The following is a 15,152-nucleotide window of genomic DNA, read 5'->3' on the forward strand; positions in this document are numbered from 1 at the left end:
TATATCTAAGTATCTCAGTGTTTGGGGGTATATATTACTCCCACTCCCAAAAAGATTCATCACATTAGTATCTTTTCAGCCACTGAAGTGCATACCCCAAATTTTGGAATTTCAATTTTCAATAGCAGCAAAGAAAAAAAATAGATAACATACTGTTCAAAATCAGATTTCCAGCACCCAGAACATTGCCAGGTACATAATAAGAGATTAGTAAATCTCTTATTTACTAATAAGAAGGAATGTCTCCTGCTTATATTTTCAAAACAAGGGAAACACTTTCAGGTACCAATGAAATTTTTCCGGACACTTAACCGAGGATTCAGAAACTTCACCGAGGACTCAGAAACCAATGTAAAATACACATAAGCCTTTTTAGAATAAATAACAGGGTGGTATCCCTATTCTGGTAAAGTTCCTCTCTAAAATGCATTATCTACAAATAAAAATATCTTAATTAAGAACTTTATGCACTGGCTCTTAAATATCTTTTATGAAATAAAGTTGGAAATCCATCATTCTTAAGTCAAAAGCCCAAATCAAACTCTTCACTGCAACAAAAACTGACGTATTTTGAAAAATTACACTATTGGGTTAAATCCAACATAGAAGCACGTATAATAGAGCAGAAGCAGCACTTAAGGATTAGGCTAAATCAAAAAATTTTTGGCTGTGTGCATTTCTATTTAAAAGGTGCAATTTAAAATTAAATACAGACCAAAAATGCATGTAATATGACTCATATTTTTTGTACTTATATTTCTAAAAAGTTCTGGTAAAGACATGCTGGAGAATGCCCTCATAAAAGGGTGAAAAAAAAGAAATTAATTTCGGTTGGAAATGGCTTTACAAAGTCGAGTATGGCAAGGATAACTTTTAAATAAGGTGGTTTAACTAATTAAAAGAGCAAGAATATTAGATTATTGATATAAGAACACCATTTTCCTATTGTTTTATATTTTGCCCCTTAAAAAATAGTTATAATGTATTCAGAGTTTTGAAATTTCATCTCCATGTTAGAAATTCGATCCAATAAATAAAATAAGCATTTACCTTAATACAAATACCACAACCAATGCAAAGAGTTTCAGAAATCCATGCTATTTTGCTCTGGGGTGTAACCTCTATGCATAATTTTCCTGGCAAAGGAAAAGACAGAATTAAGTCATTTTTCTTGACATTCTAATTTTCTGAACATTGTTATTTAGGCAATTCTGGTTCAAAATTTTCATACAGAAGCAGATTTTCAAAAACAAAGGCCACACAAAGAAATACATTTGAGATAATGTCTTAAATCAGTGTTTTGTGGGGATAGATTTCTGAATTTATTACTTGTATGAATACTCTTGTCAGGCAAGAGAGAGATGACTCCAATATGCTTATTTTAATTTACTACTGGAAAAGAAAATATGCTAGTGAAAATATAGCAGATCCTATAAGTTTTATTTTTAAGCTGACTGACCTGAATATTTAATTCACAAAATATGCCTTGAAAGTGGTAATGTACATCAGAGAAAGGAATAAAATATGTTAGCTAAAGCAGTGAAGCTCCAGAAAGGAATGTAGCCATCTAATATACAGACAAAATTAAACTTGGCATTAAGAATATTAATAATGGAATTTCTGAATAGCATGGTAGACTATAACAGATGACATCTAAAGTTTCTCTTACAATTCAATAAACTTACACCTCCCGAGTACATTAAAGTAACAATTACTTTAACACAGCCCTTAAAGACTAACACAGCCCTTACAAAGAATGAATTGTAAATTTAATCTTGAAAACACAGCAAATCCTTATGAATTGTCATTCTTATTAAGCTCTTCTTTCTTGTTTTTTAAAATGAGAATACTATCAAATACAAACATATTGGCAGCCTTCTCTCGATGATTTAAAGTAATTACAGGATTTTGCAGAACAGTAAGAATCTCAGTAACCTGAACTCTGGTTTGATTTTAGATTTAGTCAACTTTAAAATATATTAAACAATACAGTTTAAAAAAATAGGATCATTTAATCATAAGGCAACAAGAGAAATTTAGAAAAAAATGTGGTCTTATCTTTATATTTTAAAGAAACTAATGGGGAAAAAAAGTATATGCTAAAACCTGGAGAACTATGAAGCCAATTTATTTCTTCTGAAACCTCTGTTCTTAAATGATCCAAAGAATAGCTTACCCATTCGAACCACAGGGCAACTCTTTTTGCACTCCTGCCGACACTTCTTAGGTTTACACTTGTCATGGTTGACAATAGCAATTCTCGTCAATTTATCTGCCATAATTCTAAAGAAGTAAGAATATCCAGCTCTCCTATTAAAGAAAATTAACAAAATTATGGCACAGTCAATGCAATTAATTAAGAGAAATAAAGTTAGGAGGACATAAATTATCACTACATTCAGATATGATTATCTGAAAATAGGAAAAAAAAACCTAGCAAAAGCAATAAAATAATTTAGTAAGGTTGGGAAAACAGAATTTTACAGATACACCATTCATCAGAAGACTTTTATAAAGAAAGAAAAAAACATTCTTTTCAAAAGTCACAAAAAAGAAAAGATCTAGGAATCAACTTAACAAGATATAGGCACATTTGAGGAAACTTTCAAAATACCACTGAAAGACATATGAGACCTGAACAAACAGAACAACATGTTGTCTCAGTTTTTACAATAGAGAATAGTCAATATCAGAGACCTCAATCTTCCCTGAGGTTATACACTTAACCCAATCTCAAGGGGAAAGAAATAAACCAGACAAACCAAGTCTAAAGCTCTTACGTAAAAAGAAAGGAAGTAGTAATAGCTAAGAAAACTGAAAATGAGCAACGGGGACGTGGGAACCTAGACTTGAGAGATGGAAAAAAACGATATAAGGCCTCAGTAATTAATACTGATACCAGTGTATGAATACAGACCAAAAGACAGAATAGAAAGACCTGACATGAAAACTAATACCTAAGATAAAGATGTTTATTCCTTCCCACGAACTAAGCACTACTTCATGTCTTACCCATCCGACTATGACACTACTGATACAAATGGCCAAAAATTATTAAGGTTATGGTTGTCATGTCGATCAACTAGAAAAAGTGAAAACTTCACTTTTCTGGGAATTTGTAATACAGCCAAAATGAATTTTATGCTAACAGCACTGAAATGAAAAGGAGACCAAGTAACTCTGGCTATAGACTGTGCTCACTTTTAAAGCTTTTATGTCTTGATATTGTGCCATCAATTACACAGCTAAGGTCAAAGTGAACTTAAAAATCTTTCACAATATAGGGCTTAGTGACAGACATTAATATTCTTAGGATGGTGATTAAAGTAAATAATTCTAAAAAGTGCCTTAATACTTCGGTTTATTCCAATATGTAATGAAACACCCTGAAGTCAAAAGACTATCCATCAACAAAGACATTCTGCTGGCTTTTTCTATCAATGACTACGATCCTGAATCCTGATTTTTCTTTGACAGACTGATTCTCTCCTTGTAGAACTCTCAACCCTTTCTCACACCCCTCAATATCATTAGGCTTGGAGGGAGCTAAGAGATCTTGCTCCTCAATGCTGCTCCCAGACTATTATTCTGTCTCTCTCCTCACTAAAAACAGTCAGCTTTTTGCCTCTCAGATCATCCAACTGCTTTAGTCATTACTCACCATTATATCACTCCCTCCCATTCTTTGAAGATTTCAGCCCTTGACTAACTTTCATTCTCTCTTTTACAACTCCTGTCATAATTCTTGGTGATTTCAACATGTTGAAAATCATAGATGATCCTTCCACCAATAGCCTGTCCTCTTGGTTCATGAACCTCTCTCCTCCAACGATCTTGGTCTTTCACCCTACCTGAGCCACCCATTCCTTGGGAGAAATCCTTGACTTCATCATTACCAATAACTGCAATCTTTCCATAAACTCTATTTCAAATACCCCATTCTCCAACCACTACTCCTATCTTTTCAGCTCACCACTCTGGTACACAACAATCCAACAACTCTTTGAACTCTCCCACTCCCCAGATCTACTATCACTATCTCTTGATTCTACCACATTTCCACTGTCCCTCAGCGCTTAGTATCTTCATTTCCCTCCATATCCAGCTCAAATTCCATTGTCAATCATTTACGCCCTTAACTACAACCCTGGTAAAACACAATTCTTCACCTGCACACATACAGCTGAAAATGGGTAGAGAAAAAAAACAAAGCCATGTAGACTAGTGTCATCTCAAGTGAACCCTTATGCCAACCAGCAATCACACTATATGTATTTCCATAGCTAAGTCCATTTGCACACTAAAAGGCATCTGCTAAGGAGAATGTTCCAATAATTCTCTCTTTTGTCTTTCACACCATCATTCTCTCCACTGGGTTACTCCCATCAGCATTCAAACATTCTGTTATCTGACCCCATCTTCCGCCACTGCTTTATTTCTCCTTCTGCTAATAGCCAAGACTATCTGAAAGAGTTGCCTGTAGTCAGTGTTTCAAATTTCTCTGTAATCCATTCCAGGCTTTAGTGCCCATCATTCCATCAAAACAGCTAGTCAGGCCATAACTGTTCTTTATCTGGCTAAAACAAATGGTTATAATTATCAGTCCTTAATTTACCCTATTATCTAACCTATTACGTCTGACACAAACTACAACTTTTTCCTACTAGATAGAAACCCTTCCTTAATTTGGTTCTGGTATACAGCACTAATAATGCTTTTCCTTCTACTTTCCTGGTCACTCCTCATGTCCTAGGTTCCTAAAACTTGACAGTGCTCTAATACTTGGTCATATTTTCTATCCATCCTCATTCTGTAAGGTATTCTATACTAGTCTCATGGCTTTAAATCCTATTTATATGCTGCCAGCTCTCAAATTTCTATCTCTAGTCAGGACACCTCTTCTAACTCTAAACTTGTATATCTATCTACCCACCCACCTAACGTCTTTTTTTAAAGGTCTAATATGCATTTGCCAAACTGAGCTCCTAAAATCCCCACCCAAATTTGCTTTTCTAGCAGCCTTGTTCATTCTGTTAAATGACCACTTCAGTCTTCCATTTACTCAAAATCCTTGAAGTTATTTTTCACACGCCACAACAGCAAATTCTGTCAAATTTACCTTCAAAATACATCCAGAATCTGACTTCTCATGACTCTGGTCTAAGCCATTATTATTTCTTATCAGCATTACTCTAATAGCTTCCTAATCTCTCTCTTTGCTTCTACTCTTACCTCCTTCTATTCCAACTCTTCACAGTTCATTCTCAATATAGGAATCAGAATGATCCTTTTAAAGTGTAAAGCAGATCATGGCACTCCTCTACTGAAAATCCTGCAATGGCTTCCCTACTCACTCTGAGTAAAAGCTGAAGTCCTTAAAATAACCAATGAGGCACTGATCAACCTCTGTTAACTTCCTGATCTCATCTCCAACTACTCTAGCTCTTGTTCATTCTGCTCCAGCCACAACGGTTCCTTGCTGTTCTTAGCACATGCGAGACACGCTCCTGCTTCAGGATCTTGGCATTTTCTGTTCCCTCTGCCTATAATGCTAATTCTTAGCACACGCCAGACACGCTCCTGCTTCAGGATCTTGGCATTTTCTGTTCCCTCTGCCTATAATGCTATTTCCACTTGTGAGTTAAATGGCTCACTCCCTCAAGTCTTTAATGTTTATTTCTCAGTGAGCTTTTTCTAACTATATAACCAAAAAACATACCCAACTGCCTTTCTGTCCCTCTACTATGTGACAGAGTATATATTTCATATATATGTATATATAGTATATACATAGTACACATACTACGTCATACATATGTACGGTATATTTCATATACATATATGTATATATATGGTGTATGGACACACTTATCCTGTGTGTGTATATATATGTATCATATATTCTCTTTTTCTCTACGTACACAGACAATATTTTTCCCTCCCCAAGTAGAATGTATTCCATCATGAGGGTAGAGATTTTTTTGTGTGTGTGAGGAAGACTGGCCATAAGTGCTGATCTTCCTCTATTTTATGTGGGATGCTGCCACAGTGTGGCTTGACAAGCAGTGCTAGGTCCGCACCTGGGATCCGAAACTGCAAACCCTGGGCTGCTGAAGCCGAGCAAACGAACTCAACCACTATGCCAGTGGACCGGCCCCATGAGGGTAGAGATTTTTGTCTGTTTATTTATCCCAGTAGCTGGACCAGTGCCTAGCACATAGTAGGAGCTCAAACATTTCTAATGAATGAATGAGAAAATGAATTTAAATAAAGTAAATAATTTTCCTATAGGTTATAACTTCAGAAATCTTGCAAGTTACCAATATTTTATTGTGACTGTTACCCACTAAAGCATATATTGAAAAAAAAAAATCACCCAAAAGGAGACTAAATATTTATGCTATAAACAGTTATGCTAACTAAGAGGTTCACATTACCCCTTTAAAACCTCTCAAAACTAGTCTAGGCCTCATAAAGATTAGAACAGGAAGAAATTAAATGACTTTTGAATTGCTACAAAAAAGCTATCACTCTGAAAGTGACAACTCCCTAAAAACTGAACATTCTTTAGTTAGCTATTAAAATAAAACTGGTGATCATACAAATTACCTGGTGAATGAGTATAATGAATTCTCCTTGACAGGACATATCTTTTATCATGAAACTGCTTAAATTAAACCTTATTTCTCCCAAACTATAAAATGTTTCATCTAACATTTCAAACCATTTTAAAAACCAAGTGACTGTAACAAGAAAATTTTTACAGAAGAATAAAAACATACCAGAAATGGCTAATAAGCTGATTTACATAAAAAACAGTGATAAATTATAATACATTTAGGGAAAATGAATATAGATTCTTTGTAGAACTGTGAATTAACTGTGTAAACACTATTAATTAAATTTCTACATTAGTTTCAAGAATTGGGGAAGGGGGATCCCACTTTCTTTTTCAAGAAGGATACACCACAGTAAAGCTTGGAAGGGAAGAGTATAGTAACAGACTCCTGAGAACAAAGACGGTTTTAAATGTATTTCAAATTTGCAAACAAACTGTGTTCAAAATAGGTACTCAAACAATGACCCTCACTGTCATTCTTCCAGCTGGGAGGAAAAAAGGAAGTGAGGCATACAGGGAAAGCATTTGCAGTCTATGACCCAAATTATTATAATGCTGTGTCAAAGCTTTTAAAGGACTGCTGTTAACAAATGATGCTTGATATCATGTGAAACATTCTAACCTATACTTACTGTAGATTATTAGTCTAATAAAACACGTAAGTCGGGAGTGGTGCACAACTCTTATTTCAGAATTTTAATTTAGAAGGGACACTAAATTAATATTGCTTTCTTTATCTCCCCCTAAATGTTCTTCCTAAAAATTTTTTTCCAGGGAGAACAAGGTTTTTAACTCCCCCCTCCCACCCCCCCCCCACAAACCCTTTTGGTTCAAATACAGATAAGAGCCCTTGGTTAACACTGACAAAGCATTACTGTCAGGTAGCTGGTAGAGAATGAATATTCTCAGTATATGGAACAGATGCACTGAAGACTGCAGCACAAACGCCACTATCATAAATGCCTACTTGGTAGTCCTATGGAAGAGAGGGTTAAAAGAAAAACCAAAAAAACCCATTATTTTAACAGTTATTTCTCAGTCTTACCGACTTCACTACAGAAAAAAAGAGAAGACAGGCCTATGTACTTTATGGGATGTGGGAATCGGCTTTGGCCATCGTGCCTACAACGAAGGAACTACTCACGAGAAAATAAAGGTATTTTGAGTAAAGACACCACACTTGATCTCAAGGAGTTTAAGACCTAATAAAGACGAAAACGGATAAATCACTAAGGAGAAAAATGCTAAGTGCTATAAAAGCACACCAAAAAAGCTAAAGGCGTTCAACTGGCAGATGTCTTGGGATAACTCCAGTTATAGCTGAGGACATGTCACTCTAGGGGGACAGCAGAGCGACGTCTGGCGATCATTTCTATGAAAACTGGGAGTGGACACGGAGTATTCGAGTCCATGGCGGCAAGATGCCGTGACTCATTCCATAATCACCAAACGGTGGAAGAACAGGCCACGACTTTCCATAATCAAATACACACATGTGACAATATATCCATTTACTGTGCCAGGGGAAGGGCAGGGGTGTAGGGGATGCTGTTTAGTTCTGAATGTGCCTCCCTCTCGAGAAGGTTCAGCTCTAGGGTAGGAGCGGGGTAAAGGAGGAGTGGAGGCGGCGGAGGTTGGATCGCTGAGGAGATGGCACTTAGGTCCATTCTCGTAGCCCTTAGCGAGGATAGCGGGCAACAGCGGCCAAGAGCCAGGTCAGCTGGAGGGGAAGCGCGAGGTGTCTGAAGCTCTCGGCGGCGCCCGCGATCAGGCGGTTCCAGCTGTCCCGCCCGAGCCGGCTGCCACGCGCCGCTGCCGCCTCCGCCGCCGCCACCTGAGGCCTAACTAAACGCTGTCGGACAACGTCCCTACAGTGTTTAAAACGTGGCAGACCACAGCTACCAGCCAAATACCTCCGGGCTATTCACGTACCTGGAGAAAACGATCCCCTCGCGGAGGGGAGCGTAGAGACCAAATCAGCTCTTGCTTTCACTTCTCAGTCACACAGCGTGTTCCTACGGCCGCCGGCCAAAATGGCGGTACCCAGCCACCGCCTCGCGCATGCCATAGGGACGTAGTGCGCACGCGCGACAGAGCGCGGCGGGCGGAGCCCTGGAGGTAGGTAAGGCGAGACGGCGAGAGCTGACGTCATTGTGCTGCGACTCCAAACGTCGTTCGGGAGGCCAGGCTGTCCTGAGACGCTGAGTGGGAGTGGCGCTGAGCTGCAGGGGATCCCAAAAACCTGAGTTGAGGCGAACCGGGTCTGCAAGCTGTAAGTTCCTGGGCTCTTTCCCGACGTGGAGAATGGTTCTAGCGTAAGCAGATGCGTTCTCTTCCCCAATCTCAGTCTCCTTTTCCGCTCCCGATCTCCTCAAGGCCTGTGGGTCAGGAGTGGAGTTAGCCATTGCCCGTTCTAGCACATCTAGCAGAGGTGTCAAGCAGGACCCACAGAGTCTGGTTCAGACCCTGCTCGCTGTGGTTTTCCTCTTCTTAGCTCCTTTTGAATTGTGTGGCCAGGAGCCTAGTCTTCTCCGAGTTCGGTGTTTTATCCACTTGGTGGCGTCCAGTACCAGGTCTGGCAGTTGAGTTCTGCTCCAGTGTAGAGATGGGCCTTTTTTTTTTGGACAGTTTGACATTTTTGGACATTTGACAATGACAGGTCATTCAGCTTGTAATGATTGTCCCAGGTTTAATTGTCTTACTCTAGACCTTACTTAACTTGCAGGTCGCGAATACTTGAGTTTATGACTGAACCTATTCGCTCATCCATTTCGTAAATTGTAACTGGACACTTTAGGTCTCAGGCCTTTCTGAAGTTTACAGGCCAGTGGCTCTGTTCTTATTTAATGGATATCAAGTGCTTGTGTGGAGATTAGGGAACAATTGAGATCTAATAGTAGGTGTCGAGGAGATGGTATACAGAACTATTGGGCCAGGTTTATAGTAGCATGTATAACGATGTTCAGTTAGCTGTAACTTTACACTACTGAAGCAGTTTTTACATGCTGTTTACTATCCAAGAGGTATCTTTTTTCACGTTTGCTTGGACTTACCCAGATTAACTAATGAGATGTGAAAGATGAAGTAACCTTTGCTTTAGAATAGGCCAGTTACTCACTTCCAGACCTTGAAGCCAATTTTCTGACTTTATCTTCTATGGTCAGAGCACATATAAATGGAACTTTCGACAACTAGTGGGGAGATGTGATTTCTTTCTCTGCATCACTTAATGGCTTATTTAAAGTGAGACCAGTAGTTACATATTCCTGGAATAAGAGTATTTCAATCTGACTTTTCTAGGGAAAAACTTAATTTGAATTCAGAATTTTTACTCATGGAGGTATAGAACTTCATAGCCTTCTAGAATTATAGATCAACTCAGCCCCTTTGACAGGAAAGGAAATAAATCCCACACCTGCCCAAAGTCTAGGCTAAAGAAGAGGCTGAAGCTAGCACCCCAATCTTGTATCCTTCAACTACTATACTCTGCTGCTTTGCATGACATGTACGTCATAATATATTTTAGAAACAAAAACTGAATTCCCAAGATTTTTAAATTGCAATGATTGAGTTAGGTTGACTGCATTTGAGAAATAAATGATTAATATCAAAGGCATACTAGTGATCCACTTTGCTATTAAATTTTTAGTTTTACCTTTTGTAGAAGGATGCTCAGATCCTGGTATAATGTGGATATTCTTTTTTTCTACATAGAACATTTTTAAAATGACCACACCAAACAAGACACCTCCTGGTGCTGACCCTAAGCAGTTGGAAAGGACTGGAACAGTACGGGAAATTGGGTCACAAGCTGTTTGGTCACTCTCATCTTGCAAACCAGGTAAAACAAGACAAAAAAGCTGTTTGTATTAACTACTTACAGTTTCCTTGTACATTGGACGAACTTTAATATTTTTGTTGTTTCAACACTTTATTTTAATTCTAAAATACATTTAGTTGAGTTTTCATTTGTTGTATTTCTCTTCCCAATTACTTTACTAATATCTACTTCAGTTTAACTGCGTACGTCATAAGGTCTCCTCTTTATCCTCCTCTATCTCTGCTCTGATTCAGTTATTTGGTTAACATTTTTTTGTTGGCTATTTCTGTAGATGGGATGAGTGGGTGATAACATTTTTTAGTGATTATATATCCCCAAATGACTTTATTTTACTTTTGGTTGGGATAGAATACTTAGGTGGCAGTCCTTTTCTCTCAAAAATTTGTCGATGCTATTTCATCATTTCCTTTTTGTCATGTTGCAAAGAAGAAGCCCTGTGAAAGTCCCTCTTGGGGCCAGCCCCTTCGCTGAGTGGTTAAGTTTTCACACTCTGCTTTGGTGGCCCAGAGTTTCCCAATTCGGATCCTGGACACGGACCTAGCGCGGCTTATTAAGCCATGCTGAAGTCGTGTCCCACACAGCACAACGAGAAGGACCTACAACTAGAATATACAACTATGTACTGGGGGGCTTTGGGGAGGAGAAGAAGAAGGAAAAAAAAGAAATAGGCAGCAGATGTTAGCTCAGGGCCAATCTTTTAAAAAAAAAAAAGTCTCTCTTTTTTTCTAAGTGACTTTCTTTCTTTCTGGAAGCATTTAAGCTTTTGCTGTCTATTCTTAGAGCTCAAGCCAGGATATGCCAGGATACTTACGTATCTTTTCTCATTTGTCTAACCTATAATTTGATGGGCGTTTTCAGTCTGTAGACTCAATCTCTGAGAAAGTTTTTTAGCTTGAGGAACTTTAATTATAATGTTATTGGTTCAGTAGTTGCTTTTCCTTCAGAGACTTCTATTATTTACGCATAAGCCCTCTTCCCAACCAAGATTCTTCTGTTTCCCCTTAAGATTCCTTTCTCTCTCTTTTTATGAGTAATTTATTGAGGTATCATTTACTTACAATAAAACTCACCCTTTTTAGGTGTATAGTTCTGTGAATTTTAACAAACACTTAACAATCATGTAAGCACCATCACAATCAAATGCAGAATATTTCCACCATCCAAAGAAATTCCCTCCTGTCCCTTTGTAGTCAGTCTTCTGCCCCCCTCAAGCCCCTGACAACCTCTGCTCTGTTATGTGTCCCTTTGGTTTTGCCTTTCCCAGAATGCCATATAAATCTAATCACTCCGTGTAGCTTTTTGGATTTGTCTTCTTTCAGTTACCATAATGCATTTGTGATTTTTCCCTGCTGTTACATGTGTCAGTAGTTCGTTCCTTTTTATTGCTGATTACTATTCCACTGTATGGATGTACCACAGTTTGTTTATTCACCAGTTAATGGACATTTAGGTTTGTGGTAGCTAGCTTCCAGAATGATTCCAGTTATCCTTGTCTTTTGGTATTCATGCCCTTCTGTTGACCCCTCCCACATTGTGTCAGGGTTGGTCTCTGGGACCACTAGAATATGGCAGAAGTAGTGGTGTGTGTCTTCCTGAGACGAGATCATAAAAGACGTTGTGGCTCTGCCTTGCCCTTCCTGAGACGAGATCATAAAAGACGTTGTGGCTCTGCCTTGCCCTTATTTGGATCACTCACTCTGGGGGAAGCCAGTTGCCATTTTGTGAGGAAACAAGGGGTCCTGTGGAGAGGTTGGTGTGGCAAGGAACCATGGCCTCCTGAAAATAGCCAGTGAGGAACTGAGACCTCTTGTCAACAGTCATATGAGCAAGTCATCTGAGAATGGATCCTCCAGCTCCAGTCAGGCTTTCAGACAATTCATTCAGATGACTTGACTGTAAACTCATGAGAGTCCTTGAGCCATACTGCCTAACCGAGCTGCTTTCAAATTCCTATCCCATAGAAATTGTGCAATAATGCATGTTTGGTGTTTTAAGTTCTTAAGTTTTGGGGTAATTTGCTTTGCAGCAATAGTTAACTAAGATAAGGTTGCTTCCAATATTTGGTGATTATGGGTAAAGCTGCTGTAAACATTCATATACAAGTTGTGTGGACATTTGTTTTCATTTTTCTTGTATAAATACTTAGGAGTGGGTTCTATTGTTTTTATTTTTTTTAACCAATCTGTACTTTTAATTTCCTTTTCTTCTCTTACTCCATTAGCTAGGACTTCCAGTATGGTGTTGCATAGGAGTGATGAGAAGGGACATTCTTGTCTTATTCCTGATCTTAGTGGGAAAGCTTCTAGTTTCTCACCATGAAGTATGATGTTAGCTGTTGTTTTTTTGTAGATACGTAAAGTTGAGGACGTTCCCAATAGATTTTATGTTGAATGGGCATTAGATTTTGTCAAATGCTTTCTCTGCATCTGTTGATAACGATCATATGCTTTTTTTCCTTTAGCCTGTTGATGTGATGGATTACATTAATTGATTTTTAGAATGTTGGACCAGTTTTGCATGCCTGGAATAAATCACACTTGATTGTGGTGTATAATTCTTTTTAATAAAAGGGTTCTATTTGTTAATATTTTCTTGAGGATTTTTGCACCTGTGTTCATGAGAGATATTGTTCTTTAAGTTTTCTTTCTTGCAAAGTCTTTGTCTGGTTTTGGTATTAGGGTAATGCTGCTCTTACAGCATGAGTTAGGAAGTATTCCCTCGGTTTCTATTTTCTGGAAGGGATTGTAGAGAATTGGTATTATTTCTTCCTTAAATGTTTGATAGAAGTCGCTAGTGAAACCATCTAGGCCTGGTGATTTCTTTTGGAAGGTTATTAATTTTTGATTCAATTTCTATAATAGATATAGGCCTATTAAGATTATCTAGTTCCCCTTATGTGAGTTTTGGTAGATTGTGTCTTTCAAGGAATTGGTCCATTTATTTAGGTTATCAAATTTGTGGGCATAGACTTGTTTATAATACTCCTTTGTTGTTCTTTTTATTTTCCATAGGATCAATAGTGATGGCTCCTCTTTCATCTCTGATATTAGTAATTTGTGTCTTCTCTCTTTTTTTCTTGGTTAGTCTAGGTAGAGGTTTATTGATTTTATTGACCTTTTCAAAGAACCAGCTTGTGATTTCAGTGGTTTTTCTCTGTTAGTTTCCTGTTTTCAGTTTCATTGATTTCTGCTCTGATTATTATTGCTTCTTTTCTTCTGCTTATTTTGGATTTAATTTGCTCTTCTTTTTCTAGTTTTCTAAGGTGAAAGCTTAGATTATTAATTTTAGATCTCTCTTCTTTTCTAATATATATACTCAGTGCTGTGAATTTCTCTCTAAGCACTGCTTTTGCTGCAATCTACAATTTTTGATAATTTGTATTTTCATTTTCATTCAATTTCAAATATTTTTTCTTTTTTTGGCTAAGGAAGATTAGCCCTGAGCTAATGTCTGTTGCCAATCTTCCTCTTTTTGTATGTAAGCTGCCACGACAGCATGGCCATTGACAGACGAGTGGTGTAGGTCTGCATTCCGGAACAGAAGCTGGGCTGCTGAAGTGGAATGGGCTAAACTTAATCAATAGGCCACCGGGGCTGGCCCCCAAATATTTTAAAATTTCTTTTGATACTTCTTTCTTGATTCATATGTTATTTAATCTCCACATATTTTGAGATTTTCCGGTTATCTTTCTATTACTGATTTCAAGTTTAATTCTATTGTGGTCTGAGAGCATATTTTGTATGATTTCTATTCTTTTGTATTTTTTTATGTATGTTTTATGGTACAGAAGGTGGTCCATCTTGGTGAATGTTACACATAAGCTTGAGAAGAATTGTGTATTCTTTTTTTTTTTTGAGGAAGATTAGCCCTGAGCTAACATCTGCCTCAATCGTCCTCTTTTTGCTGAGGAAGATTGGCCCTGAGCCAACATCTGTGCCCGTCTTCCTCCTTTTTATAAGTGGGATGCCTGCCACAGCATGGCTTGATAAGTGATGCATGGGTTTGCGCCTGGTATCCGAACTGGTGAACCACAGGCCGCTGAAGCGGAGTGCACCAACTTAACCACTATGCCACTGGGCCAGGCTCCAAGAATTGTGTATTCTTGAGAAGCTTGTGTATTCTGCTGTTATTGGATGAAGTAATCTATAAATGTCAATTTGATCCAGCTGATTGATGGTGCTATTCAATTCAACCATATCCTTACTGATTTTGTGTCTGGTAGGTAAGGGCTAAGATTCAGAGGCTAAAATTCCTTTAGTGTCCTTGTTTTTGTCTCCTAATTATCTTTAGATTTCCCTAGAAACTCCTTAAACGGAGCCTAAGCTTAAATTCTTTCAATTGTAACCTCCTGATGTTATATGGAAGCCCTGTTGATATGGTGGGAATAGAAGTGTTCTGTAATCCTGTGACTAGATTTCAGTCTTTTCGGGGGCCAGTGTCTATGGTTGTGACCTTTATAAATGCTTCTCACCTTTTCTTCTTCCCTAAGTTGAGATAGGAAGGCTAGAGGAGGCTGGAGTAGGTGGGGCTCCGAGAGGTAAAATTCATGAAAATGTGGAGCTCTCTCTAAGGCTGGGCTTCCAGGAGTTTTTCTCTCTCAAGCTACTCTGCACTCAGTCTCCAGCAATTAGTCAATTAGTAATTTGTCAGTTATTCTTTAAGTTTTTCCTACCAGTTGCTGACTCCAGTGGT

The 15,152-nt window shown here is 38.1% G+C and overlaps 2 protein-coding genes across 5 annotated transcripts in view; one reads left to right on the plus strand and one right to left on the minus strand.

Annotated features, from left to right (window-relative positions):
- Positions 1–8,689, minus strand: part of ABCE1 (ATP binding cassette subfamily E member 1) — a 28,506-nt gene extending 19,817 nt beyond the window's left edge. The window contains exons 1-3 of the mRNA XM_008515365.2: positions 8,552–8,689; positions 2,177–2,310; positions 1,051–1,136 (exon numbers count right to left, since the gene is read on the minus strand). Coding sequence (XP_008513587.1) covers positions 1,051–1,136; positions 2,177–2,279 — 189 coding nt within the window. The 5' untranslated portion in view covers positions 2,280–2,310; positions 8,552–8,689. The remainder of the gene's footprint in view (positions 1–1,050; positions 1,137–2,176; positions 2,311–8,551) is intronic.
- An 88-nt stretch (positions 8,690–8,777) lies between these two features.
- Positions 8,778–15,152, plus strand: part of ANAPC10 (anaphase promoting complex subunit 10) — a 187,505-nt gene continuing 181,130 nt past the window's right edge. For 3 of the 4 annotated variants that reach the window (XR_011537124.1, XM_070608960.1, XM_070608958.1), the window contains exons 1-2: positions 8,778–8,891; positions 10,334–10,460. Coding sequence is in view for 3 of the 4 variants with exons in the window: in XM_070608960.1 (XP_070465061.1) it covers positions 10,346–10,460 (115 nt within the window). In the remaining variant the exon portion in view is untranslated. Of the gene's footprint in view, positions 8,935–10,333; positions 10,461–15,152 lie in introns of all 4 variants that reach the window. The other variant, XM_070608959.1, reaches the window with a different exon arrangement.

The sequence above is a fragment of the Equus przewalskii genome, chromosome 2 (genome assembly GCF_037783145.1).
Source record: "Equus przewalskii isolate Varuska chromosome 2, EquPr2, whole genome shotgun sequence".
Lineage (NCBI taxonomy): Eukaryota > Metazoa > Chordata > Mammalia > Perissodactyla > Equidae > Equus > Equus przewalskii.